This window comes from Zootermopsis nevadensis, unplaced genomic scaffold (assembly GCF_977971745.1).
Source record: "Zootermopsis nevadensis isolate Lab colony 2312 unplaced genomic scaffold, Znev_1.0 Znev_ptg000017l, whole genome shotgun sequence".
Classification (NCBI taxonomy): domain Eukaryota; kingdom Metazoa; phylum Arthropoda; class Insecta; order Blattodea; family Termopsidae; genus Zootermopsis; species Zootermopsis nevadensis.
In genome coordinates this window covers 7,893,956-7,920,787 of record NW_028259149.1, presented here as the reverse complement: position 1 = coordinate 7,920,787, position 26,832 = coordinate 7,893,956, and the positions used below count along the sequence as shown (strand labels likewise).

Sequence of the window (26,832 nt, the reverse complement as noted above, 5' to 3'; positions counted from 1 at the left end):
CACGAAGCTAACGGAAGTAAGTTAGGGATCTTGAGTACAGACAGCGAACTATTAGAAGTTGGAGAGGAGGTAACCCTGTGAAAACAAATTACAATTAAATATGTTCGCACAGCGAAACAAAATATAAATATATTAAATATTTAGCTTCTATCGTACATGTCTAGAATCTGTTATGGCGGGAGGCATATTATTTCCAATTTTGTACACAAAGTATTTGTGCTTTGAAAAAGTAACATGGTGATCCATCACAGCACAAAAATACGTAGTCATGTAAAATGAGGGTGTCACAGTGGCGAGCATGAAAACGGCTGTCTTCTGGGTTGTAGCATCAGATAGAAGGTTACCAGCGTTTCACAGATACTTGCTGCCTCTGTCATCAGGCTGATTGCCCTTAACACTGTGTAGTCTTGTAGACAATTACCAGCGTTCTGGACATAGGTACTGCGTATTTTACTTTGAAGATGAAGGTGGTATGTCCCTCTGATATATGTTAAATTGTAGCACAGTAAGTGTTTCAAAAATATTCACCACAAGAACCTTTCCTCTTATTACAAAGCACCAGCACGTGAAAACTGAAGGAGTATGTTAGGTTATATCACAGTACAAATTTTAATCTAAACAAATTTCAGCTCCATCTAACATACTTTCTTGGGGACGTTTTGGCAAGTATTTGATGTATAATTTTTATTATAAAGTTAATGTAGTTCTATTACACTTAATAAGACTATGTAATATTTTGCGTTTCTAGGGATATCTGAAAAGAAATAAATATTACAATACCAGCATCAGCCATTAATATCACACATTAATCATTCCCTACTTACCGGTATATTTCCTTCAGAAAAGGTTCAGACTGAGTCACTCCCTGTAAGAGATTTTTATTGCAACAGAAACATCAATGATGCATATTTTATTTAATATTCATACTCTAGAACAAAAGAACTGTGAAATAACTCTTGATAATAAATGCTTGTAAATGACATGAAGTTTCAAAGATATCTAAATGTACTGCTTTTACATTAATTTAAATACTTAAAGTACTATCTGACCCTACACAGTATCACAAGGACTAATATTCTGAACTGTTACTACCATTTTAAAATCTAAATGCTCAGCAATATGTCATACACAAGAGAATAACAGAACAAGTTGTGCGTTAATAATCAATGGAACAATAATCAATGCGTGCTTAATTAACATCTACAGTATTCAAATATTAAGAGTGTTCAAGTGTACAACATTTTAGAACTGCCACATCTCCAGAAATGAATGTAAACAGTATGGACCTCTTCTTTGGTTCTATAGTTTCCAACACATATAATTTGTTCTTAGGAATAACTGAACTAAATGATCAGAAATCAAACAAAAATACACTGGCTAAACACTGTTGGCAACATACCTACTGCGCTACTTACTGCATGAATTTCACTTTTCCACTCAGCCATAACTGCCACCGAGGTCATATTAGTGTAGTTCGAACATTATCTTTAAGTCTGACATTCGTCACACTTCTAATATGGAGACAAACTTCACACTATTCTTGGATTTTAATTCCTCTGGCTTTTGTGGCCCAGTCAAATGTTTATTTCCACGAAAGTCATTTACTTCTTAAGCTCGACCGTTATTTTTGACATTGCCATTGTAATCAAGTTGATGGATAATTTCTGAAATGACAGTTGAGCTTACTGCAACACACCATCATCAGAACCCTTCAAACCAATCTTTTACTTCTTTCTTTGCAAAACATTTTAACACATAAATTTCCATTAACAGTAGTTACTTGCCTACAGAGATCTAAATATTATATGAAGAATTCATCTGAACATTTCTATTACCAACTTGTACATAATCCTTATAAATAAAATAATATTTATCTCTTGACATGTTTTCTTATGACACTGGAAGTGGCAGGTACGACGTATTGATCTTGGACGGCCAAAATTGTCATCCCTCACTTTGACAGCAGTAGTACAAGAATTAAAAGTGTTTGAAAGTAAAATGCTTAGAGAGCTAACATGGTTGAAGTGCGTGAGAAATTTACAATATTACATAATGAGCAACTTCATGATATACACAGGTCACTCAGTATTCTTACGACAGTTGACGTGACCCACTACTGTATTCCGTGATCCAAGCTCCAACATTAGCACATTTGAACAGTGTTCTCTTCTGATTTCTGCTATGAGAGAAATATTACTCATATTACAGTTACAGTTTACATGTGAGCATTATCAGCAAGGTATTTAATGACATTAAATACTACTCAGACTGCTCTATGTAATACGAAGTAATCAACTACTTTCACAAAAAGTACAAACTTTTTCCATTTCTAGTGATAAACTAATGTTACATGTTACTTGTCCAATGTTACAGACCGTATTCAGGTTACACCTGACCCAACTTACAAAAACCTCACTTTACACAAAATTATTTTAAAATCTTTTTAAAATAAAATTATTTACTGTACGCATCATCAATTCTCTATTAACAAGCTTCCACTGTGAATTAAGGTACATTATACATGCTGATGTTACATAGTTTTACTGCCTACAGAGGATAATCAAAGCATATTATGAATATACATAATTATGGTAATTTCTAACATATATAGTATTTTGGTTACATAAAGGATTGGAGAACTGAGCTCTTACACAGGCTGCGGACTGTCCGCATTCATAGCTAAAGTCAATTTTCTGAGCATGTCCCCCCTGCCAGTCATGACATTACCTTCAAACAAATATCCTCTTCCCCAACACAATTTAGAGAAAACAGAAAACACTCACAAACTATTTTCAGTCAATCCATGCCACTTATTGTTCCTATGGCATTACTAAGAAAACTGACATATTGAATGGGTCATGGATTTCAAAGTGGCATCAGTTCACTCTAAAAGAAGGCAAAATTATAAATAAAACCAACAACAGTAGCATGCAGACCACAGTTTGGTACCACTAAGCTACTCTGTACACTAGTCAGTTAACTGGGGATATGCAGTTTTCTCTAAGTTATAATTCAAGAAAAAGAGTTGATAACCTTTCCAGGACTTATTTCTTCAGTGCAGTCTAGACAAAACTCAGGTAGCTGCATTCAAGTCCTATTAGCATTATAACACATTGGTATGTGTTGGTCATATAAAACTGTAATAATTTCAAAATTTATGCTAAAATTAATTATTGAACCTTAAGCTTGTAATATGATTTCAACATGTACAGCATTCCTTCTAGTTCACTTTACAACCAACATATGTCACATAACAGCATTTATTCATCTTTACTATGCTTTCTTTTATATAGTTACAAAGTGAAAGCAACCTTTATGAGACTATGCCTGCTAGCCACGTGTTTAGAATACACAATTTTAAGTCGCAACAACAACAGACTAGGAAAATGACTAGCTGGTCTATTGACAATGTAATCACACTTGTTAGTTTGTAGTTACATTTCACAGTGGTACGATGTACATAAATTTGGCACTTGGAAGGAAAGTTAAACATACAAATTAATAAACAATATTGTCATTATTAATATCATCAATCTCCTTGCTGTTTTCCAAACACATTTCAGAAACTGGTTCTGTTTACATCATTAAGTAAAAGAGAAGTAGAATTCTTACTTGGTTGTGGTGCTTATAATGAGCTAGTCTCAATTGCTAGAGAATAACAATAGTCATGTTTATTGTAATAACATCATCAGAAACATTTAGATTTACCTAATACAAATTAATATTCTAGTCAGACAGTCTTTACATCTGTAAATTCACTCTTCTTGATTTTGTTGGACTAGAATTCTCACTTACAGTCCCTACCCCATCAAATAGAATTAACAATTCAACGCTACAAATTGAAATGGAACATTTGCCTTCACAAATTAATGAGCTAAACATACCCATCTATTCATTTCCAGTCACTTTATTTAATGATTGTAACTATGCTGGCCTTCACAGTATCACTTACCTCAAATACCATGTTCTATTATCTTAATTTATTTTATATCCAGTGGATAGAGAACGAGTTGTTCAGACGAAGTTTCAAGTTCTCAACCTTCATAAACTGAAAACAGAGAACAGAATTAGAAATGAGCAAATTTCTAAACTCAGCTTTCCAAAAATAAAAGTAATATATTTCATATTTGAAGACAATTTCAACAGTTACTGATTTTTTTAAGTGTTAGCTGAAATGTAATGCTACATAATGAAGAGAGAGTATAACGTATAATACGGTACATTTTGTGAGAACCTAATATAAATTCGTATCAGTCACAAACTTCCACCTATAAATTTAAATATTCTTTAGGACACATCCAGAAATATATGCAGCATTGTTTTAATGAGAAATGTACTGCAACTAAAACTGGTGTTGGCCAGCAAAGATATCACATTCTAAACATTTCTGGCAAAAATTTTCTTGGTCTTAACATCAGGATGCTGGTAAATGATGTATTTCAAAACAGCCAGTACACTGCAGTTGTTTTATGCAGAGACACGTGATTGAATCTGTGACTGTAGGACAAGAGCTAAAAGTGATCCAGTGATATTTCAGCATTAAATGATTGACACAATCAAATAACCTTGTTCATGGTGTGGTAAGAGAATGGTTTAGAAGCCTGGTTCACAAATACAGACTTCACTGGCTTCTGTATTCCAAGGACTGTGACCTTATCTAAAACTGGCATGGCACTATATTCCCACCAAATTGTAGATCCTGTGAGATGTGACTTAGCCAAGGTAAAGTTCAGAAAGTTGTACCGTCGATCTGCATACGTATCTGTAATGAAAAAATCTTTAATAATATATAATCAAAGACATATGAGCATAAACCATATACTTGCATAATGCATATTACCATTTACATGCATGTACAGAAGTTTGTATTATGAGATCAGAAAATAAATAGGCAAAAGAGCACTGACATTTCGTAACACACACTGCAACTTTCTACATGTCCAATCACTGGCCTACTTCATGACTCTTAATACAGAATGTTCCATTTAAAATGCAACTCTGACCACATCATTTTTTAGTTTTGTTGACATCAATATAACAAGTTGTTGTTATTTTATATTTGTTAAAAGAACTTACAGAACAGCTTTACATGTGTCAAAACTGTCCAACACTTCATGAGCCCCAAAATGTTACCAGTGTATTGTCTTATTTGGTATTTTTCTGTCACGATATACACTGCTAAATACTTCGCCAACAGCAACAAATGATTTTGTGCAAATTTATGTTCAAGAATGAATACACATTCTGCTAGTGATTACACCATGTCTACACCAGGTTTCGTGCAAGCAACCAGGGTGACTAAGACTTCAGTGTCACAGGGGAGGTTGGAACAGTGTGGACCAGCTCTTAATTTCTTTTTTGTACCACAGTACATGATTGTTGTTGGGTTTTATACATTCTGTATGATGTAATCAGCTCAGTTATGGTCTTACTGTTCTTCTTTCACCCTGCCCACCCCCTGAAGCACATGAATCCTGGAGATGGATTCACCTACTCTCAATAAAAGGATAATGGTGAAAATGGGACCAACAATTTAATATTTGATTCAACAAATACAACTCCAATTCAAGATCAAGTTTGCACTACAATAAAAATAAAATTAAAAGCCCTAAGATATTAAATCTTCTGCAGAAACTTATATTTAAAAACTAGATATAATATGGCATGCAGCTCAATGCTTCTTCAGAAAGGTCTGAAAGCTGTAGACTAATATAAAAATTCAGAACTTACAATATGCAACAAATTGAATTTCGTGGCTTTTCTATGTGCACACAATATTTTAATTTAAAAAATGCTGAAGTCCTCTGGGATGAAATATTTAACTGTGCTAATAAGATGTTTCTTTATACAAGTTATCCACACATATTACGAGACAACTTTTTTTTTACTTCTGCACCATAATGCAATAACAGACTCCGTTCTATACTCACTGAGTGAATCACCATCATCCCAGTACAAAGAGCCAGTGGCACGGCCATCCTTATCTGGGGCTATCAGCAGCTCAAAATCATTTTTCCGACTGAGGGAAAAAAAATAATGCAAAAGTTCAGCAATAGCTTACACAGTAACTGGTAAGTGCTGTTGTGAGCATAAAATTATGAGACAAACTTCAGTACGAGTGAACAGTATGATACAAAAGTTATATGAAGTAAATTCTAGTTACAACACCAATTATCCACATTAATTTGGCATAAGGCTGATGCTTCAACCACTGTGGGTCACCTTATGACAAAGCTTTTTGTTCTCCATTATCTCTATCCTTCCACTAGCACTCCATTTGAATCTTCTATTTTATTTTGTATATATTTTCTAACTTGGTCTCATAACCTCATTTTTGGCACCCCCAGTGGTTGTAACCCACGCACAATCTCTCTCCATATTACTCTATCCTTAATCACTGGAATTCATAGAACATATTATGTATATAATTCATTATGAAAGGAACAAAAGCAACTGTAATTAGCACCAGATAAACATTTATGGTCATAAGATTCTTAATTATTATTATTTGAAAACTGATATTTTTAACCAATAAACTGTACATGACTTTCCAAATCAGTATGATAATTTCATGATCCAGTCACCATGAATAATTGTGTGACTTGGATCTGTTTACTCATTACACTATTTATTTACTTTGATTTATTTGATATGAAACTTGTACCTGATAATATCTAGCAACACTGAAGATGTATTACAACAGTAAATACTTATAGCATTTAGCACAAACAACTAACAGGTCATTTGGTTGAACAGCGTTCAGATAGGGCACATTTTACTGAACTACCTTTCTGTGGTTGTCATGTTGGGAGCCTGTGTTGGAATGATACTGCCACCTCGTATTAGTAGAGGGATGGTGTCCAGTGGTGCAGATAGAGTATGCTGTGTACCACTACCTGGTACTACAGCCAATGTGTAGAAGTCATACCACAATGCATGTGGAAGATAGGCTGACACCTCTGTCTTATCCTGAGGAAGCATGTGCACATAATGAGAACAATTTTTTTCTTAATTTAACAAGGTTTATCATAAAGAGAGGATCTAACCTGTCCTTCAATTTATATTTATGGTGTCAATAAAGAGATAGATTATCACAAAATACATACTACTAAAACATTAATTGGAGAAAACTTAAAACTGATTACATGTTAACTCAGTTCTTATGACATTTTTAACAGAACCATCTGATTGCTTTTGAAGAAAGCATTAAAAAGTCATTGTAGCAGATATTAAAAGGAACAAGAGTACTTAGTTAATTTCTTACAACACACTTCCCAGTGTTCATTTCAACCATATACATAAAAAACAATAAAAATAAAACCTATACTCCAGTTAGAAGTCCCTTACTTTTGCAGTTCTAACATAATCATAACCATAAGTTATGGTTATGATTATGTTTGCTCTGCTTATGGTCCACACTAAACTTCCTCACCTCTTCCAGGACAGGTACTATCATGAGAGCTGAACCCCACAGAAACTGCTCATCAATGCTGTAAGTGTGAACATCTGATGGGAACCTGGAAGAAAATGAATAACAGTCCATAAAGCTGAGTTCTCTCTTGAGACTGGCCTTCTGTTCTGCAGATGGAGGCAATATGTTACAAGCCATTAGAATTCAAATTGATTTTCTTTTCTTTTTTTTCAACATGTGTGGTACCGACATGTTTTTGTAACCTGAGAAATAACATATTACCTATTCTGTGAGGCAATTAAAATTAAAATCCTCTAATTTTAGCAAAAAATGGTTCTTTGTTTATGTTATTTTCTAAATATACTTATTTAAACTTTCTGTTATTAAAAATCATTTTTGGTCTTTCTAAGCACGTTTCCTGTCGGATGATGGATTACAATGGTTTTTTGGGATCCTATCAACATATTCTTCCCAGTGTCTTCTGTAGTATAGTAAAAAATGTGTTACTGGTGAAGACTGTAGTTTTGTCAACATTTTTTTCATTTCTTTTATAATGTAACTTGTCCATTTCAAGAAACACATTTTAGTTAATATTAATTTTCTCTCATCAGTCCTGACAAAATTATAAAAGTGACAAAAATGTATTCAGAAAACCACAATGGACTATGTCTCCTAGGCATATATAGGAAGATACTACTAAATGGATTTTAGGGAAGACAGGTTATAAGGGCGATGTACTCAATTCAGCTTACACTGAATAAGGTCTGGTGGGACTTTGTAAACATAGAAAAGATTGTTCAGGTTCCATAAATACAGGGAATTTCTTTGACCAAGTGAGTAACTGTAACTTAACAAAGAATATCCTGCACTGGTATATTAATAAAATTAAAATGCCCAATTATTGCAACTACATAAACATGGCACAATTCTTCAGCCTTCCTTTACACATAACACACTTACTCAAAGAACAAAGGTCGCACAACAGTATCTCCATGCACATGAGCCCTCCAGAAGAGGGTGTACAGATATGGCAGCAGTGAGTAACGCACCAGCAGAGACTTGCGAGCTGACTGCACCACTGCAGGTCCCAATGCCACTGGATCTTGTGGCTGTAGTACAGAATACATAATTATTTCATTACACATATCTCTTTTCACATAAAACATGCAACTTTCTGTAAAATATATGCTGCTATACAATTTTTACTAATATGCAACATGCAGTTTCATGATGAGATCTGAGATTCTCAAGCCGGTGAAGATGATAATTCAGTTGTTCTTGGTCATGATGCCATGTAAACTCGTAGATACATACCAACATATTAGATAAACATGCCATTTAAAACCTCAGCCCTGAAGATGGATACAATGTTTCTCTCAAACGTTGGTATCTACTTACGAGCATCACAACCACGAGGAACATCATTGTCCAATTCCATGCTTTACAGAAACTACTGATTAGGGTGAAATACAAACTATCCTTTGATATACTTATGATCTTGTACACCACAGTCGTCATTTCTGAATAACTACCTGTGAGAAATGACTGAAGAGAAACATATTTCCCATAAATGAGATTCCAGGCATATTCATAAATTCCAAAGTACTGAAGACACAATTCTCTGTCAAAGGAGGGATACTTACAATGCCATCATCTGTGTTATGATTGCGAGAAAATGGATAAAATGCACCCAGTTGACTCCAACGCTGACAGAGTGCTGCAGTTGTGTTCCTATTGAATCCACATATGTCTGCACCCATTAGTGGAATTCCAAATAAATTGAAGTTCAGAAGTTCTGTAGGACAGGTCAGCAATGAAACCGAGATTAATCCCTTTACTTATTATCTTTTTAAGGCGCTAGATTTCCATAATTCACACTCTGACCAAAGGTCACAACTTTACAAAATGTCACGTTAGTTTTAAATCTATAATAATTGTGGCAAACTAAGAAAACCACATAGATAGCATGATGTCATAAACCAACTTTTCTCTTTAAGAAAGAAAAGGCTAAAAAATAAATTAAAAATACATACGTGGAATGGTCTTCTTCATATCATACCATGATGATGATATGTCACCACTCCAATGACCAGCATATAGCCCATGACCAGCAAATGTTGAACGAGAGATCACAAAAGGGCGTTTCTCTCTAATTTCTGTCATAACACTGTGTATAAATGGAAAACAGAGCTATGTGTAAATGCCACAAATAAATAATTTGTTAAATTAAATAAATGACTAAAGTGACAATTCATGACTGTTCTGTGATGAACATAATCTCTGATGAGATTACCTGTTCTCATGGTGGTGAGTACCAAGGTCTTCTGGGATGTTGCACCATGGTAGAAGTTTAGTGATGGTTCAGAAGTGCTTGCTGACTTCACCAACATTATCAAACTTCTACCTGACTACATGGTGCAACACACCAGGAAGACCGTCATCTTCATTAAACTCTGATGTAATGTTCATAAACAGAATCAGAATATACAACATACAAGTAACAAAGCCAGGAATGACGTACAACCTTCATAAAAAGTTTTAAAGTTACTGCTATTTACACAACTACTTTTCCATTTTCACATTTTGTTCAGTTTGTTGTTAATCATGCTTTAGCAGAATGTTACTTTAAATTTTGTACCACAGGCACTTTATATATTTTCATAGTAATTAGAATGAAACAAACAGAATTATATTTAGCGAATGGTATGAATAAGTAATGTCTATTAATGAAATGAGCAATTTAAAATGCACAATACTAGTACAAGCATTAAGTCAATATACTGGTACTCACAAACTTGTAACAATTGCTTCAGTAAAGCCATAGAGATTGTGTATATCATAATGGCGCCCTGCATATTGGGTGCTTGACATACACAGTGTATTATAAAACAGCCTGCCACCATTCACTCCTGCTGGAAAATATGGTGGATGTTCTAGATTGTTATCTGGACAGCCCTTGGTACTGCCAGACAAAAAGTTGGATGGTTCATTCATATCCTATACAAAAGCAAATAGGAAGGTTTGTATTTTATTTTAACCATCCTTTGTGATTCAGACTTCACTACTTGAATGTAAAAGTTTATTATTATTCTAGGCTTCAATCTATGAATACTAATATCTTAACATATGTTGATAATTAATTTAATAATGAAAGAGACAAGTAATTCATGACCATCTTTTTAACTTTAAGTCTGTAATCCCCTATTTATAAAAGTACTTACAATCCATGCTCCATCAAATGGAACTTCCTGATGAAGTCTTTTCAACTGTCGCAGCCAGTAGTCAACAGTGCGAGGATGTGTGAAGTCTGGCCACACTGTAGAGACACGATTCCATACCTAAAGAACACAGACATACAATTAAAAACAATAATGCAAGACTTTAAAGGAGCTGTCATGACCTATTTTGAAGTAATAACCTGGCATTCACCTGAAGAAACTGAGGGGAAATATGTTTTTTAATATAATTTGTGTTGTTATTCAAAGCATAATATTAACATAAACCATTTATATGTTACTCTTTACAGCCTAAAGGTAACAAAAACATTACTCATTAATCAATTATTATTTCAGAGAGATATAGTGTCCCATAGATGTAAACACATTATAATACAGACTATGAACTTTATGTATATACATCTTTTTGGGACACTCTGTAAACTCACCTTTCCAACAAATGGTTGTCCACTGGTATTTTTAATGAAGATGTCCATTTGAAGGCCTTCATCATAAGGTGGATAAGTGCCTGGCTTTTCGCTTCCACTAACTCCTGGATCTATTAGTAGAATGTAATGCATCCCCAGCTACAAACAAGAAAAGTGGAATGCTTTTCTGTAACATTTAATTTTCATACCTTGATAAGTTCTAACTACAGTATAATAATTCACACAACCACATATTAATAGCAGTTAGAGAATAGTAACAACATTTGAATAATAATGTTTGTTTGTCATGATATGCTCTACTTTTAAAATAATGTTAAAAATTATTACAAACAGATTAACACCTATACTTTCTGAAATTTGTTTTAAAAAAATTTAAAAAATATAAAATAGTATGTTGTCAACTGTGGCCCAATTTAAAAAAAAACACTATATTATACTAATGAGGAAAAATTGATTGGCATGTGCTGACAAACATTTGTCAAAAGGTAACACAATTACAACCTTTGATACTACGCTTACCTCATGTAATTCTTCCACAAACTCAGGTAAATACTTGAACTTCTCTCTGTCATATGTAAAATCATTGGAGTTGTTCATGTAGTCGAGATCATTCCATTGCACATCCTGTATTTAAATTGCACGTGTAAGGTAAAAGGCATTCAAAATGAAACAAAACAAACTGGACATATGCTGGTCCCTATCCTGAGGCATATCAATTTAGTCCACATCCCATTTCTTTAAGAACCATTTTAATATACTGTATTCAAGTACCACACATACTTATTTCTAAAAAATTTGCATTAAAATAAAAAAACACATTTAATATGACAAGTTCAATTTTGGTAGCACAAACTATTAACCTTGGGAATACACAATACAGAAACATACTTGGAAAGCAGTTCTAATCATGTATATTAAATTTATGATGTAACAAAAGCATATTAATTAAATTAAATATTACACTATCATCTTAATTCCTGGACCAACATAACACAGCATTATACACATAAGATTTATAAAATAACAAATCAGAAGCTGAAGCAAATGTTTTACCAGTGGAATCCCTGCTTCCCGAGTCCTCATCCAAACTTCCCGTGTGTTATTCAAGCTGTTGTAACCAAACCTAAAAATGATAAGGACCATACAATTGTCAGCTAAGTGATCAATATACTCTTTCCAAGTACATGTGGTCAAAATGAAAATCTGTATCTTGACTATATGCTAACTTTAATTTGAAAATCAGCTGCTACAAAATCAACATTATAAACTTAGTTAAAAACAATTGCCAAGGCCTTTTAATTAATAAATAATGTTGTAAAAATAAAATTTGTACAAAAGTGGAAATAATTTCAAACATGAGATATAATGTTTCCAATATTTGCAATTTTAATGTTTTTTTATGCTCACAGCAATTTCTCTTGTCACTACATGGTAACAGATTGCAAAAAAGAAACATAAGAAAATATTGAATAAGTACTATTTGAAAACAAAAAGCTTTATTGCACTTGTGTTTCAAATGTGCAAGTGTCAGATTATAAAGAGCTTACCGTACTTGCTCATAGGTAGAACAAATATTCTTAAAGGCAAACCTGCAAAGATGGAATCCTAATCCCCAGTAAGGAGGCATGTATGGTCTTCCAATTACTTCTGTATATTGCTGTATAACATTCTGTGGACTGGGGCCTAAGAAAATGAAGAAGTCTAGGAGCCCTCCCACAGTTCGAAATGTGATGGCTGGTGCTGGTTGAAGGATCACCTCTACAACATTGAACTTCTTTAAATTATAAGGTTCATTACAGATCATCATCATCATATTCATCAAGTATTAGGCCAAGTGGCCTGTTACAGTTTCATTCCATCTTTTTAACAGTCTTCCCAGGTTTCTCTTTCCATTCGGTCTGTAGTTCAAAAGTTGGTTTGGGATTTTATTAGTGTCCATTCTTTCAATGTGATCTTTCCAATTGGCACGATAATTCTGAATAAATTTAGAGACTCGTTCGACTTGCAATTTTTCTAGAATTTCTTCATTTCTTTTGTGGTCCAAAAGTGTAAAGCCAGCAGTTTTCCTCATAAATCTCATCTCTGCAGATACAGGTAAAATGTAAAAGTAATACCATTAATGAACAATCCTTAACGACAAAAGTACAGTTTAAAAACCTCTCTGTAATAAAGACCTCTGTATAACAAGAAAAATTTAGACTCCAAACCAAATGAAATACAAAATGCACAATATCTAAGATTTGAAGTTATGATGTAAAAGATATTGATCATGGTCCTCTGGACTGTAACACCATGTGGCCTTGCGGATGCTTTGTAGAATGGAATCATAAGCCAGAAGATCATTGTCAACACTTCACCCTGAAGCAATAACTTCCTATGAATCAATGGTAATGGCATCCAGTTTAAGACAGGAAATATGACTTACCCATAGCATTGCTATTGAGAAGAAACACACCATGGCTCTTTTCACTTTTCTCCATTACCAGATAAAAAGGATGACTGCCATAGAGATTTGTCTGAAAAACAAATACACACATGCAATAATAATGAAGCATTTAAACAGAATTAATTATAAAAAATGTTGAGATTTTGGGAGAATATGGCCAAAATATCTACCATATATCAGCTGGAGGGTCTACTAAATGCCTTGAAAGTAATCAGTCCGTATATTTAATGGTACTACCGTACTAAAAAGGCAGACATTATGTGCCATATTTATCTTCCATTTTGTTTTATGTTTGGTTATTTCACACTCTGACCACCATGTCCTTGATATTTTGGGCTGGTGCATACCATATCACATCACTTCAACTGAAATATTCTGGTCTATAAATTTCACAACCTTCAATTTTGCTTACAAAACCAGTGACAGACTGCACATACCCTGCCACCTTTAGACACATATAAAACTACCTGTATTTATATGTTTCTCTTGACCACTAGCAAAAAGTAACTTGTTAATATCAGTTAATGTCAGAGCAGCAAAATGGCATTTCCCTGAGCATGTGTAAGCCCACACCAACATAATATTCTTGACATAATAATAATTTTTATAATATTAAATTTTGTAAAAAAATTCAGAAAACTTGGATGAGTATATAGCAAATATACTCAGCAATCAAACTGTTAATGACACTTTGTAAACTATGGAAGTCATTCACTTTAAAATGGGGAACTGTTCTGGCTGACTTCACCTCCTGGGAAAAAGCCCCTGAATAAAAGACTGGATAGTTCCAAGACCTCTTCTGATCATACTAGTGAGGCAAAGAATCACAATTCTGCCATGAAGTATCTGACTAAGGACTGGTATGACCAGTGGGGACAAAGGATTCTTTTCTAGCCTCTGCAGCCAGACCAGCTACACGGCCCACCAGGTCTCCTCTATCCACTGGGTACCAGGAACCCTCTCCCCAGGTAATATAGCCAAGGAATAACACTGACAACTCACCCCAATCTAGCACCGTGGTCAAGAACAAGAAGGAGCTACAACTTCTCTCCCCTCAAGCACACAGCACATGGTCAGCTGCTGACATATGATACACATAACCATGCAACTATCTACACCTAGCCACACTCACTAGCAGTGCCATGGATGGGTTTCATTTGAACAAACCTTATATTTTTCAAAGATCTATTATCACATTACATTTCAGAATCCTATATTAAAAGGCACTTTCACCATATTAATAATGATGACGGCTTAGAATTATAAGTATGCAACTGAAGTGATATATAATATGCCATTCCTACCACATTCCAGCAGAACCTGTAAATTGGGTCAAAAGCATTGTCAGGGAGAAACTTGAACAGGCATGGACATTATACTACTATATATGCTTCACTTTCTTTATTAACTTTTAAAGGTTAAAAATCAATTTTATGGTCTGTCAGAAAGGATAGGGTTCTATCACATCTGACCATACATTTGTAGACTGTACATTATGCAAACTTTCAGTTATCTATGTAATAACAAAAGATTTGTTACAGAATAATTACTTAGAACCCTAGAACCAGGTGCAACAGTTAAAATAAGAATGTTAGCTCTGATAGGGTATGAGTAAACAAGTGTAAATCATGGTCATTTATAAATGGTTCTAATGACTGTGTTTAGTAATTAGTATTACTGGGTTTTTAGGAACTTGTGCATCATCTTGTATTTAGTTCTGAATGCTAGATAATGGTCAAAGTGCAGAAACCCAACAATCAAATGTAGTTTCCAGTGTAGTTCTATACACAAAACATACCCTTCACTTACATTTTCTTCAGGTACATGGTCATGGTTAAACATTGTGAATCTTTGCCAGTGTGTGGACAGCAGCAATGTAGATCTATGTTCTCCAAGGCCATATATGTAGTCAGAGGGCAGAAAAGCTGATAACTGCAAGAATTGGTCAGCAAATATAAATGCTCCCACATCTTGTGCATCAAAACTGAAAACAGAAACGTGTTGTCTGATTAATAACATAATTTCACATGTTACAATTTTGTTACATGATTCAGAGTACTACGGTGGTTATATCTTATATAGCCAAGATTGATTAGTCTGAAAATATTGTGCACAGTGCCACCACTGCTTGGAATGATCCTCTGTATTTGATAAGTATCTGACAGCTATGATATAAAGTTAACTTACACTGCCACACTGTCACTTTTCCTCACAACTTTAAAGCCTGTTTTGGTCTTGTCAAGTTGCACCTGATAGTCCATAGTGGGTAAATTATGTTCCATTACTGGAACCTCAGGATATGGAGGTTCAAACCGGCTGTGAAGTGGATCTACAATCTGAAAACAAAGATGGAATATAAGCATTTCACTACTGTCTTAAAATTCATAAGTTTTTATAAATCACTGCTCAAAACAAATAGCCAATGGATCAGACATGGCCCTTGAAAGACACCATCCATATATTAAACTGTTAGTCATTAAACATTTCAAAACAATATAAGACCAACTTCACTTTCACTAATTAAATAAGTGGCACAAAAATATTCATTGCAGTGGTGTTGTGCATCAGTATGAACATTCTAGTCTATAGTGTAGCATCTTGGAGGTTATGTAGATTCTTGGTTTTCTTGTTCATCACTTTCCACACAATTCACCATCCATTTTCAGTGAACTGAGTGTGCAAAAAATGACAAACAAGAAAAAAATTCTGTCTTAGGTAAAGTATATAATAACAGGTATAAGTAATATTCAATGTGTATTTCCCTTGCAGCAAACTCATATTAGCAGAAAGCCTTTGCCAATGTTATTTTGCCTTTACTTCAAACTTGTATTACCTTTATACGAAGCCGCTGTTCTGTTTCATATCTAATATCCATCCTAATCACTGCTACATCACCAGGGTATGGTGACTTGAATGTCCTTTTAAGGAATGAAATTGAGCCTGATGGTGTTTCAGTTATATTGATGAATTTATAGCCACCATAACCAGAAGGATAAAAGCAGTATGGAACATTTAAGGACGCGTGATGTACCCTACTGTTTTCAACAGAATCCTTATTCAACAGTTTCTTATTTCTGGAGACCCAACAACATCCTCTTGCCTTACAACGTGACTCAGTTGCTCCATCTTCTGGATAACAATCAAATTTAAATTCATCAGAAATTTGTTCACATTGCTTGGTTGTAACACTTGTTGATGGACGAATGATATGGCTGGAAAACATACTGTTATTGTGCGCCACTTTTTCTACAACTTGTCTCATTATGTTATGAAAAACTACTGTTTTTTCCCTTTCTTGTACAATTTCTTTTCTTGGATTAGAGTGGCTATGATCTGTGATAACACGATTAAATTCGTCTGATGGCCACTGAGAATTCAGATTTATAATAGGGATAACGATGACCAGAATGATTACCAATGATAATATTAAAAATGTTGAAACACTAGGGCGGGGACATCTTGAGTCATCAGGAGTAAGTTTCGTTGTAGAAGAGTAACGTACATTCAGTCTGTTAAATTCTGGTCCGGATGTTTCTTTAGTAACAGAATTTGTATCTTCATTCATTTTCTGCTCATTGAAGCTTGATTCAATGGGTTGAGTTTCATCTGCCCTGACACTTCCAAGAGTCGTGATTCTTCTAAGAACACTTTTTATTGGTCCCTGCATGCTGAATTTGTTGATCTTCACTAACTGACAATAACCCTTAATATTCAGTTCTGCTTCAACATCATAATAATTAATAACAGTATTCCGTTTGTGCAATCAATGTAGACAAAGATTTAGTGGTGAGGTTTTCATCTTGATTATGAATTAAGAAATTGCAGGGAACACTTCTAACACAATTAACTTAGCCACGAAACTTATCGGACATAAAGTTTACTGTATGCAAATGCACTTCTGTACTTGACAATTAATGTGATTTCATCAAATACCCACAACAAAACAAACACACCCCTCACTTCTGCAAAATCACACTAAATACCAACATAACTGTCCTGTAAAAATGTAGTTGGAGGGTTGGTTGTTCTGAAACATGGCCTCCATGTTAACAGCGCTCCAAGTGGAACCTTTGAGAAACACGCATGGGTATAAGGAAACTTTGTTTTTGGTTATGGCAGTATTGATGTTTACAAGAATTTTCAGCGTTTTTAACCCGTGATACAATATGAAAGACGAAGCACAGATAATTATGACTTTTAAATAGATATTTAACCGTCAGTTTAGGGACTTTTGTGTTTTTCAAATATTTTGAAATGGATGCGAACGGCAATGGTAAGCGAACGATTCCGAAACTAATAGATATATTTAGTCGCCAGAGGCAAGATTCCGACAGTGGGCCAGAATGTTCGGATTTGGACTTTATATATGATGATGCTGATTCCCTAGTCAATGAGGTAGCAGAGCTCTACAGTTATACAGAACAACTGGAGTTTCAGTTAAATGTCAAAGCATTTGAAGATCAAATGAAGGAATGGAAACTTAGTCCCTTTTGGTTAAAGTTTTCGGATAGTAAACAAAGGTCAATAGTAATGAAACTTATGGACCAACTAGAAGTATCTAATAAAGTCATCAGAATGAAAGCTGCCCGTTGTATATTGTACTTGGCCCAAGGTTGCTGGGCAGAATTGCAATCAGATGCTGAGCAGCAAATGTGGACTCAAAAAAATGTCATGTTGCTATTTGAAAGTGGAGTCTTCAGTGCCTTCATAGAACTTTTAAACATCGAGATAGAGAATAGTTCTGCAGCATCTACAGCTTTAAGAAAACTTGCAGTTAGTTTGGCTGATTCAACAGATCTAAGAATAATACTCAGTGTTTTATATATCATGATGGAAGTAATTCGTACTGTGAGAGAAGATGATACAGATGAAATAAAGAACTATCGAGAGGCTTTCAAAAGTGATTTAGGGAATGCAGTTGGAGATGAATTGTTGGTAGTGAAACTATTAGGAATGGTAACACGTTTCTGCAGTGGGTCAGCACCGCACTTCCCTATGAAGAAAGTTCTTCTCTTGCTTTGGAAGACTATACTGACATCCTTGGGTGGTATGGATACTCTGAGGCAACTGAAATGTACATATCGAGAACAAGCGGGTTTGAGCATGACACAGGACACAATGGAGGTAGCCCGGACAATGAGAGCCTCATCACCTCCAGCCAGTGCAGCAGATTTGCTTGAAGCCCAAAACCTGAAGCGGAACAATAGACCATTCAGACGAATCCTCATGAAGCAGAGTTCCTTGGATGAAACTTTAGGAATGGAATATGAGCCAACAGACCAAACTGATGAGGAAGTTAGAGAGTTTGCGGAGCGGATGGCAATGGAAGATGCGGGAGAGATACCACAGCCTCCTAGCCCTCGTCCAAGTACTCCTGTCCCTACTAAAGGGAAGGGTCTCCCCTGGGCTCCAAAAGCTCGTCAGAAAGATCTTGACCAGTTTCTAGAAAGCACAAGAGTAAAATTTGTTGGCTTCCCACTTCAGGGAGATAGAGTTTCTTTGGCTGGACTGCCTCAACCCATTCATGAGGGAGTGGAAGTGTTGAAACATAATATGTATACATCTTTGGCTGAGGTTCAGATTCAAAAAGAAGAAGATATAGCAAGAAATCCCATCTCAACACCAGAATTCAATGTGCCTCAGACACCAACAGAAGTGTTATACCAGGCAATGTTACCAAATTTGCCACAGTACATGATTGCATTACTAAAAATTCTGCTTGCAGCAGCTCCAACATCAAAGGCTAAAACTGATTCTATCAATATTATGGCAGATGTTCTTCCAGAAGAAATGCCAATGACAGTTTCGCAGTCTATGAAGTTAGGCGTTGATGTTAATAGACATAAGGAAATTATTGTAAAGGCAGTCTCAGCAATACTTCTGCTTTTATTGAAACATTTTAAATTGAATCACATTTACCAGTTTGAATTCATGTCTCAGCATTTAGTATTTGCAAACTGTATCCCGTTAGTTCTAAAATTTTTTAATCAAAATATTATGGCATATGTTGGAGCAAAGAATACCATCCCAATTCTTGATTTCCCATCATGTATTATTGGGGACCAGCCAGAGCTTACAGCAGAGAGCCTTGAAATAGGTGACAATCAGCAATATTCATGGAGAAACATTTTCTCTTGCATAAATATGTTGCGGATCTTGAACAAGCTTACCAAATGGAAACATTCACGTATAATGATGTTAGTGGTGTTTAAATCAGCACCAATTCTCAAACGTACACTAAAGGTACGTCATGCAATGATGCAGCTCTATGTATTGAAACTGCTCAAAATGCAAACCAAGTATCTTGGACGCCAGTGGAGAAAATCTAATATGAAGACAATGAGTGCCATATATCAAAAAGTTCGCCATCGTCTTAATGATGACTGGGCCTATGGTAATGACCTGGATGCACGACCATGGGATTTCCAGGTTGGTTCCTGCTGAATAGGTAATAATGTAATTACTGAATATGTCCCTCATGAGTGAGATTGCAGGTTCTCATAGTTGAAGTATGAAGATGACTGTCTACAGGGATCATGTGCCATGTAGTCTCATAGAAATTTACTCATGTTTGAGAGGTAAATAAAATCATGTGGAAAATTTCAGAATGTTATTCTATGCCAGATAGCAGTAAAATTGGTTGTGATTTTAAATTATATTGTGTCATGTTGTGAAAGTCTTTATCACCTGAAGCAATTCTTGAAGGATTCATTTTCAACTGTGATAAGATGATCTGGGTCTCTTGACTTGATAATAACTCAAATATTCTGTAATTTTTTATGACTGCTACTGGGAAAGTTGGCTCAAGTAATAACATGTGTAAGTCATATTCAGGGAGTACTGATTTCTAATAATCCAGGCTGGTGCAATAGATATTGCAAGAGATTATTTGTGATTATACTCAGCTCCCTCCCGGCAAATTCTGGGTTATTACCTTGAAGTAGGTTATAATCACTTTGTATCACCTTGTTTTTTTTATTTATCCATAATCATTATTATCACTTTCTGTTTGATATTAAATGACCTAGATACCAACCTAATTTTTACCTGATGGCAACATATGTCACTGGATTTTGTAATTTTAAGAAAGTCTCTGTCTCAACTGAATGTGAATACATTAAGAAATAGCTAGAATTTGCAGAAACATAGCTATGTATGCTTTCTAAACCTTACTGCTCAACATTTGTTATCATCGTATAAACTATAACTTTCACAGTGAACAGAATAACATCCTCTTAGACTATCAGCCATATCAAATGGTTAAAACTCACCAACATTTCAGGGATCATCTCTGTCCCTATCCTCAGGACATCTGAATGCATATTGGGAAGTTCATGTCAAGTTCAAGTACGGTCCATTCACGTTTGACATCAAGAAATTTAACTGAAGTTTGATACACTTAAAATGATCAGGCAGGTTTCATTCTAATTTGTATTTATCATACAGTCTCTTCTTTATATGACTCAAATTGTTCTTCACCAAATGTCTCAGACATCTAGATATACAAAAAATTACATATTGTTACAATATTAAAACCCGATAACTTTTATTTGGAACAATTTTCATTGTGGTATATTCTTAATGAAATATAGAGTAAAATAATTTGACATTGTTCAGTGTAAAATAAGAATGTACTGTTGATTAAAAAGTCAATAAGAAACACATTCATAAGTGTTATAACCGAGACTGAGTGTTGTGGTTGAGTGGTTAGCATTCCTGATTCATATTTATGAGGTCCTGGGTTCATATCTCAGCCTGGATACAAGCTATCTTGACTGAGGTTTTTGTGGTTTTTCTCAGTCTCTTCAGGCAGATGCTGGGGTAGTACCTTGTTAGCCATGGCTGTTTGGTGGATTCTTCAGCAGGGGATTATTTCATGTCACTGTCTCTGCTGAGTAATGTTTTATGGTAATAATACATATGCATATGAATTGAATGTAAGTTGTGTTTATTGCAGGCAGAGGAGTGTGCCCTTAGAACTTGTGTGGACCGCTTCAATAACCGTCGTTACAATGTGAGCAGCAAGGACCCAGACTTTGAACCATCAGACCATTGTATTACTAGTGTCTTGGGACAGCCCTTTGAACTGACTGATTACTTCAAACAGCACTATGAAGTGTGGCTTCAACGTGAAGTATTTCAGACTTCTTTTGGGGATTTATATTGACAATTGCCACTTGCAGAACGAAGCTCTGGGTCTTATTAGAATGCCTACCCACAGAAATTTATATTTTACTATTCTGCAGTTTATCATTACTGTTCAGTATTTACTTCATTAACACCTTAAAATTCAACTGCTTATTACATACATCTTCACCACAGGTTTTGACCACTTTCAGACATCTTCATAGAATTCATTTTATATATTAAAGTTATAAAAAGTTTTATGTGTGATTTTTAGAATGAAATTTTACATTTAAAAATATATATTTTTCTTGTTATTATACATCTATTCCTTTTGTTTCTTGCTTCTTTTATTTTCATATTATTATTTACTGCTGAAGTTAATATTTTTATATACTGTTTACATTCTTACATTGTTTCCTCACATATCTGGTTCCCTCCAACATTCTTTCTATTTTGCTGCTCCATGCAGTGCTTGCCAGTTATCACACTCCAGTCATGCTGCACTAAAGAACTCTCCCTTACAAATATGTAATTATGTAGATAGCCATCCCCATGTACAGTTTCTTAAAAAAAAAATGTAAGTTTGATTTAAAAAGGCTTGTGATGAAGTAAATGTTACCAAGAGTGAAACTGGCAGGAGCTGTGGTTTAACTTACTCAACCAAAATACTAGGATTGAACAGGAAATTAGATTTTTCTGACAATTTGGAATTATAGTGGATTTCTCAGCAACATACACAAAGTGTTCATATAAGTGAGGCAGTTTATTTAATCACTGCATAATATATTATTCATAAGGGAAAGTTCGTTACTGGAAAATTTGACTCGGCTATAAGTGGCAGGTACTGAATGCAGCAGCAATAAAAAAAATAATGATGGGAATCATAAGGAATGTGACAGTGGGGAAATAAAACAAGAATCAAAATGGTATCTTATGAATACTACATAATGTATAAGAATGTCAACTTCAACACCAAATGACAGTATTGAAACAAAAGGAATAGATATACAATAACAAGAAAATATGTGAATGTATATGTATATATATATATATTGTAGTTGTAAAAAATCATACTTTGATTATATAGTGTAAATCCCCTTACGATTGGTTATACTACCTAAAACGTGTGGAAAATACATATAATAAATAGTTTTGCTCAATGGTAATCTAGTAAATACTGAATAATAATAGTATTACTGCCATGAATACCAATATTAAAATATCATCACTGTTACCTGAATTTCATAACCATGTTATTAAATGTTTTTTTTAACCGTACCTATCAGACAAGTGACTGTAATGTAATATGCATACATTAAGAACTTTGTATCCCTGAAGTTTGTCTATTTTGAATTGCAAGTGATGCCTGCAGTTTTCGTTAACTAGGAGTGCTGTATCACTGGAGTTTCTAGACAGGTTCAAGTATTTATTGGTATTGAAATTTTAAGTACTATGAAAGGTAGTTGTGACATCAAAAGAAATGGTTACATAATTGTTCAAAGACAGAAGTGAAATTATTGGTTTTGTTGTATATTTTTAATAAAGTGGAAACATGAAAACATAATAGAAGACTGTTAGTATCTGAACATATGTAGAAAGCTTATATTTAATATGATTTATTTTAATATTTCTGCAAGAATTTAAACTTTGGACAAAGAGAAATATAGGTTGTAATCTGCAGGACTTTACAAATCTGTAATCTGTACCAGGTAGCATAATATATTTACTTTGATCAAACCTTTTAAGATACTGACTTCTGCTAATTTATTTTTGTGTTTAATTGTTTAATTTTCACAGGAAGATAAAAAAAAATTAACATCAAATTTTCCTACATAATAAAGACATATATATTAGTTATGAAAACAATGGCTGAGCTTTTTCCTTGTTTAGTACATCTGATGAGTTATAAAAACTAGATTTTAACTTACAATTAGCATAGAAGACGTATTCAAAGATGGATTAGAATGAGATGCACGATGAGAGTTCTGGGCCATGTAAAACTTAACTATTAATTCTAGTAGAAGTTGTAGAGTTGAAACTATTTTGAATTTTACATCTGCTTTACTAATGAAGTATTTAATTTGCGTATTCTCATAACTGAAATCTGAGTGAAGCACCATGTTCGGTTATGTGGAACACGATGGTGATCAAAACAGTGGCCAAGTCTATACCAAATGAAAAAAATGAACATTGCTTTATAAGGACTGATTTACACCGCTAATTTTATTCTCGGGATTACTGAAAAGATAATGCCTTTAGGATAGACTTGCTTGAAAAACCCATAGTGTGAAAGGCAGTTTACTTCCTGTTTTTTTAATCAGTTCTGATTTCAGAGTTAGCTGATGCCACACTAAATTTTAAGTCCAGCTGATTAAATTTCAGTCATAATGGAGGGAAATGAAAAAGAATCCTATACCTTCACCATGTGTGTGAAGAAGAGTGGACTAAATATTAATATTTATTATATTTACCACTTGTTATTTTAAAATATTGTTGATAAAAACTTTTGTTTCCTTTGGAGTCAGTACAGTTACACAAAGTTGCAGTGTTCCATTGTTATTTTGTTACAATTATGATCCTACAACTGGTATATTTTACAACAAAGAAGGTTTCAAGCAATACGTAGATGAAGTGATGTGATAAGGGGGTGTGGGGGCTGTGTTGATATTTTCGTGAGATAGCACCAAGTCAACATCCTTCTTTCACCCACTTAACAACTGTAGCCACTGGAGAAACATCCCTGGCTCTACACAAAGGAAAAATGCTTTACAGTCAGAATTGTTGAAGTATGTAAAGACAGAAGGATATGGTAAACTGATTATTTCTATTCAGACCTGTTTTCATTGTTTTTCTGAAGTCCTTATGAGATAACTATAGTGTATGGAAAGCTTCTTATACTGTTTTGTGTTTAACATAGTGAGGTGTGTATATATTGCACTTCCCTTTCTAAATACTGATCATGAATGAATTTTTTATATGCACATGATGTCTGTCCTGTTATCGGTTTTTGGTTTAATGTTATTTCTCTTTTCAGGTTCTCTTTTGATATTTCACATTTATGAGGAGTTACATTCTTAATCGTAATATTTCATTGTTGGCAGCTACAGTTTGCATTGCAGAAAGAGTCTCCATTTCAGCACCACTACCATTATTATTAATTACTGCAACTTAAGTGGTTTTACCTTATTCATTGAAAATCTGTAATTAAGGTAAAATAGTAATGTTTGTCGATTAGATCAAAGTTCAACAAACTCTTATATTTGCCACTAATTTCTTACAATAGTAAATGCTCACACCTGACTTCCATTCTTATGTTAGCACTAACCCAGTAGCTTTAGTGATACAGTGCCTAATTAGTAATAAAACAATTATATAGCATCTTAGCATGTTTTTTTATTAATGCAATAAAATTTACAGATGATGAATTTCACTGTGTTAATTCTTATTTGGTTATTATTACTCACGTCTAGGAGATGATTTAGAAAAGAAAACTAGCACAAGAAGTAAATAAGTCTGCAGTTTTGTCTATATTTTATGTTTATAGAATTCTTTAAAATTGCTGTCTTAAATTCGTTACGGTAGACTCTTCTGAAGAATATGATAGTGTAGGCAAAGGTGTCATCATTGTGCAAGGGATAGTTGTAAAGTGAAAGACTTGCATAAAACTGACTGATGTGGTAATGAGGTATTATCAGTTCTCATAGTGGAATAGTATGAAATAGGCCTATGTATTAAGTGATATGTTACAAACCAAATTGCTGTGGGATCATAACAGCCGCTTGTAGTTTTCACATTTGCACATGATCAAAATATAACAAATTTACTCTATGTGGATTAGCCAAATGGAAGGTGGTCTGGTCACATACTAACAAATCTCAGCTGTGTTGCCATTGAAACATTTATATTTTCTCCACAGGAATGGGCAGAATTCTTTAACAGAATAAAAATGTGTCATAAACATCTAATAGCTAAAAAGAACTAATTCTGATCCTCAAGGAATGAACAAGATTTAAGAATTGTTAATTTGAGATGGCAACAGTGAAATACAGTAGTTAATGTGAGGCTTTCTAGCATGAAGTTGTGATGAAGCAGCATAAATAGCAAAATGAGATTACAATTTAGCCAGAAATTAAAGCTTGTCAATGATAAGTGTGATATATTAAAAATGAATGTATGCTTGTGACTCTGAACACAGACAAATTTAATGTAATTTTCAGCCATTGACTGATGTATTAAGAAGTAGAGTGAATCATTTTAAGTAAAATTAATTTAGCTAATACATTTATAGTCATGATCTCCTCACTTGGCACAGTCTGATAGCAACAGAACTGTTTGTGATCATGGCTGTAATTGTAGGATTCTTTATGGCGTCAATAAAAATATTTATACAAGGCTGTATAATGTTTTTTAAACAGTGGTTTATTTATTTATTTTTTGATTCTTTGTGATACAACCATTTACACGGTTTTGTTCTTGAGTGTAATACTGCTAAAATGATTCCTCTTGTTGATTAAAGTGAATTATGATTAATTGTTCATGTTTTGACTTATATAATATACCAGACAAGTCCACTTTATTTCCTTTATTGTGTCTGTGACATACCTATCCACAGTCCAAATTGCCATACATTGCGGTAGCATAACGATAAATCATTAACGCCAGAGCTAGTCTGTTTGACAGCCCCATAATACTACTATATCAGTCCAAAATTCCTGTACAATTAAAGTTAATTTTGCTTCTGTATCATTTTATTTCTCAACATTTGACATTACCTATATAAGGTTAGGTTGAGGAGGTCAGATCTTATTCAGAATGTTACATCTTTATAACACAATGAAAACAGAAAATGATGATGGTGGTATTGGCTTAATGTTACATAGCTTCATGACTAGGCTTCATCTACTGTGCAATCCTAGAACTGGGTCTCTCCTATAAGGGTCAGTAAAATTTTTATTGGAGTCGATGGTCCTTAGACCCCCAGAGAAATTAGACTTGAGTAGTAATAGCTCCTGCAAGAAAATAAGTCCCACTTATATTCCATAGTGTTATGCTTCTGATCTTTTTTCCTTTATTTTTTAGAGTTCCTTCTATAGAGCCATATTAAACAACTGTTTGTCTGTCCTTATGTCTATTGATTCAGTAATGGATGTCAATATTCTACTTGATAATTCATATGAACACCAT

The 26,832-nt window shown here is 34.2% G+C and overlaps 2 protein-coding genes across 5 annotated transcripts; one reads left to right on the top strand and one right to left on the bottom strand.

Moving 5' to 3' along the window:
- Positions 1 to 895: 895 nt before the first annotated feature.
- Positions 896 to 17,514, bottom strand: LOC110834052 (lysosomal alpha-glucosidase). The gene is made up of 18 exons (XM_022072833.2): positions 16,355 to 17,514; positions 15,709 to 15,857; positions 15,331 to 15,505; positions 13,501 to 13,591; positions 12,665 to 12,833; positions 12,129 to 12,198; positions 11,595 to 11,699; positions 11,076 to 11,213; positions 10,633 to 10,749; positions 10,203 to 10,408; positions 9,445 to 9,578; positions 9,055 to 9,206; positions 8,372 to 8,520; positions 7,433 to 7,517; positions 6,788 to 6,969; positions 5,931 to 6,019; positions 4,566 to 4,762; positions 896 to 4,048 (listed from the first exon to the last, which is right to left on the bottom strand). The coding sequence occupies exons 1-18, from the start codon at positions 17,186 to 17,188 to the stop codon at positions 3,986 to 3,988; spliced, it is 3,105 nt and encodes a 1,034-aa protein (XP_021928525.1). The 5' UTR covers positions 17,189 to 17,514; the 3' UTR covers positions 896 to 3,985.
- Positions 17,515 to 17,558: 44 nt separating this feature from the next.
- Positions 17,559 to 26,178, top strand: Strip (striatin interacting protein). Of its 4 annotated transcripts, XR_015535480.1 has the most exons (4): positions 17,559 to 19,950; positions 20,804 to 20,937; positions 21,483 to 21,535; positions 24,683 to 26,178. XR_015535480.1 is itself a non-coding variant. In XM_087350312.1 (3 exons), the coding sequence occupies exons 1-2, from the start codon at positions 17,776 to 17,778 to the stop codon at positions 20,906 to 20,908; spliced, it is 2,280 nt and encodes a 759-aa protein (XP_087206438.1). In that variant the 5' UTR covers positions 17,559 to 17,775; the 3' UTR covers positions 20,909 to 20,937; positions 21,483 to 21,612. The 4 variants fall into 4 exon arrangements, 3 of the variants coding, with proteins under 3 accessions (XP_087206438.1, XP_087206439.1, XP_087206437.1); XM_087350312.1 differs by lacking the exon at positions 24,683 to 26,178 and having other exon boundaries at positions 21,483 to 21,612; XM_087350313.1 differs by lacking the exon at positions 20,804 to 20,937 and having other exon boundaries at positions 17,560 to 19,950; positions 21,479 to 21,535.
- The last annotated feature ends 654 nt before the right edge of the window (positions 26,179 to 26,832 follow it).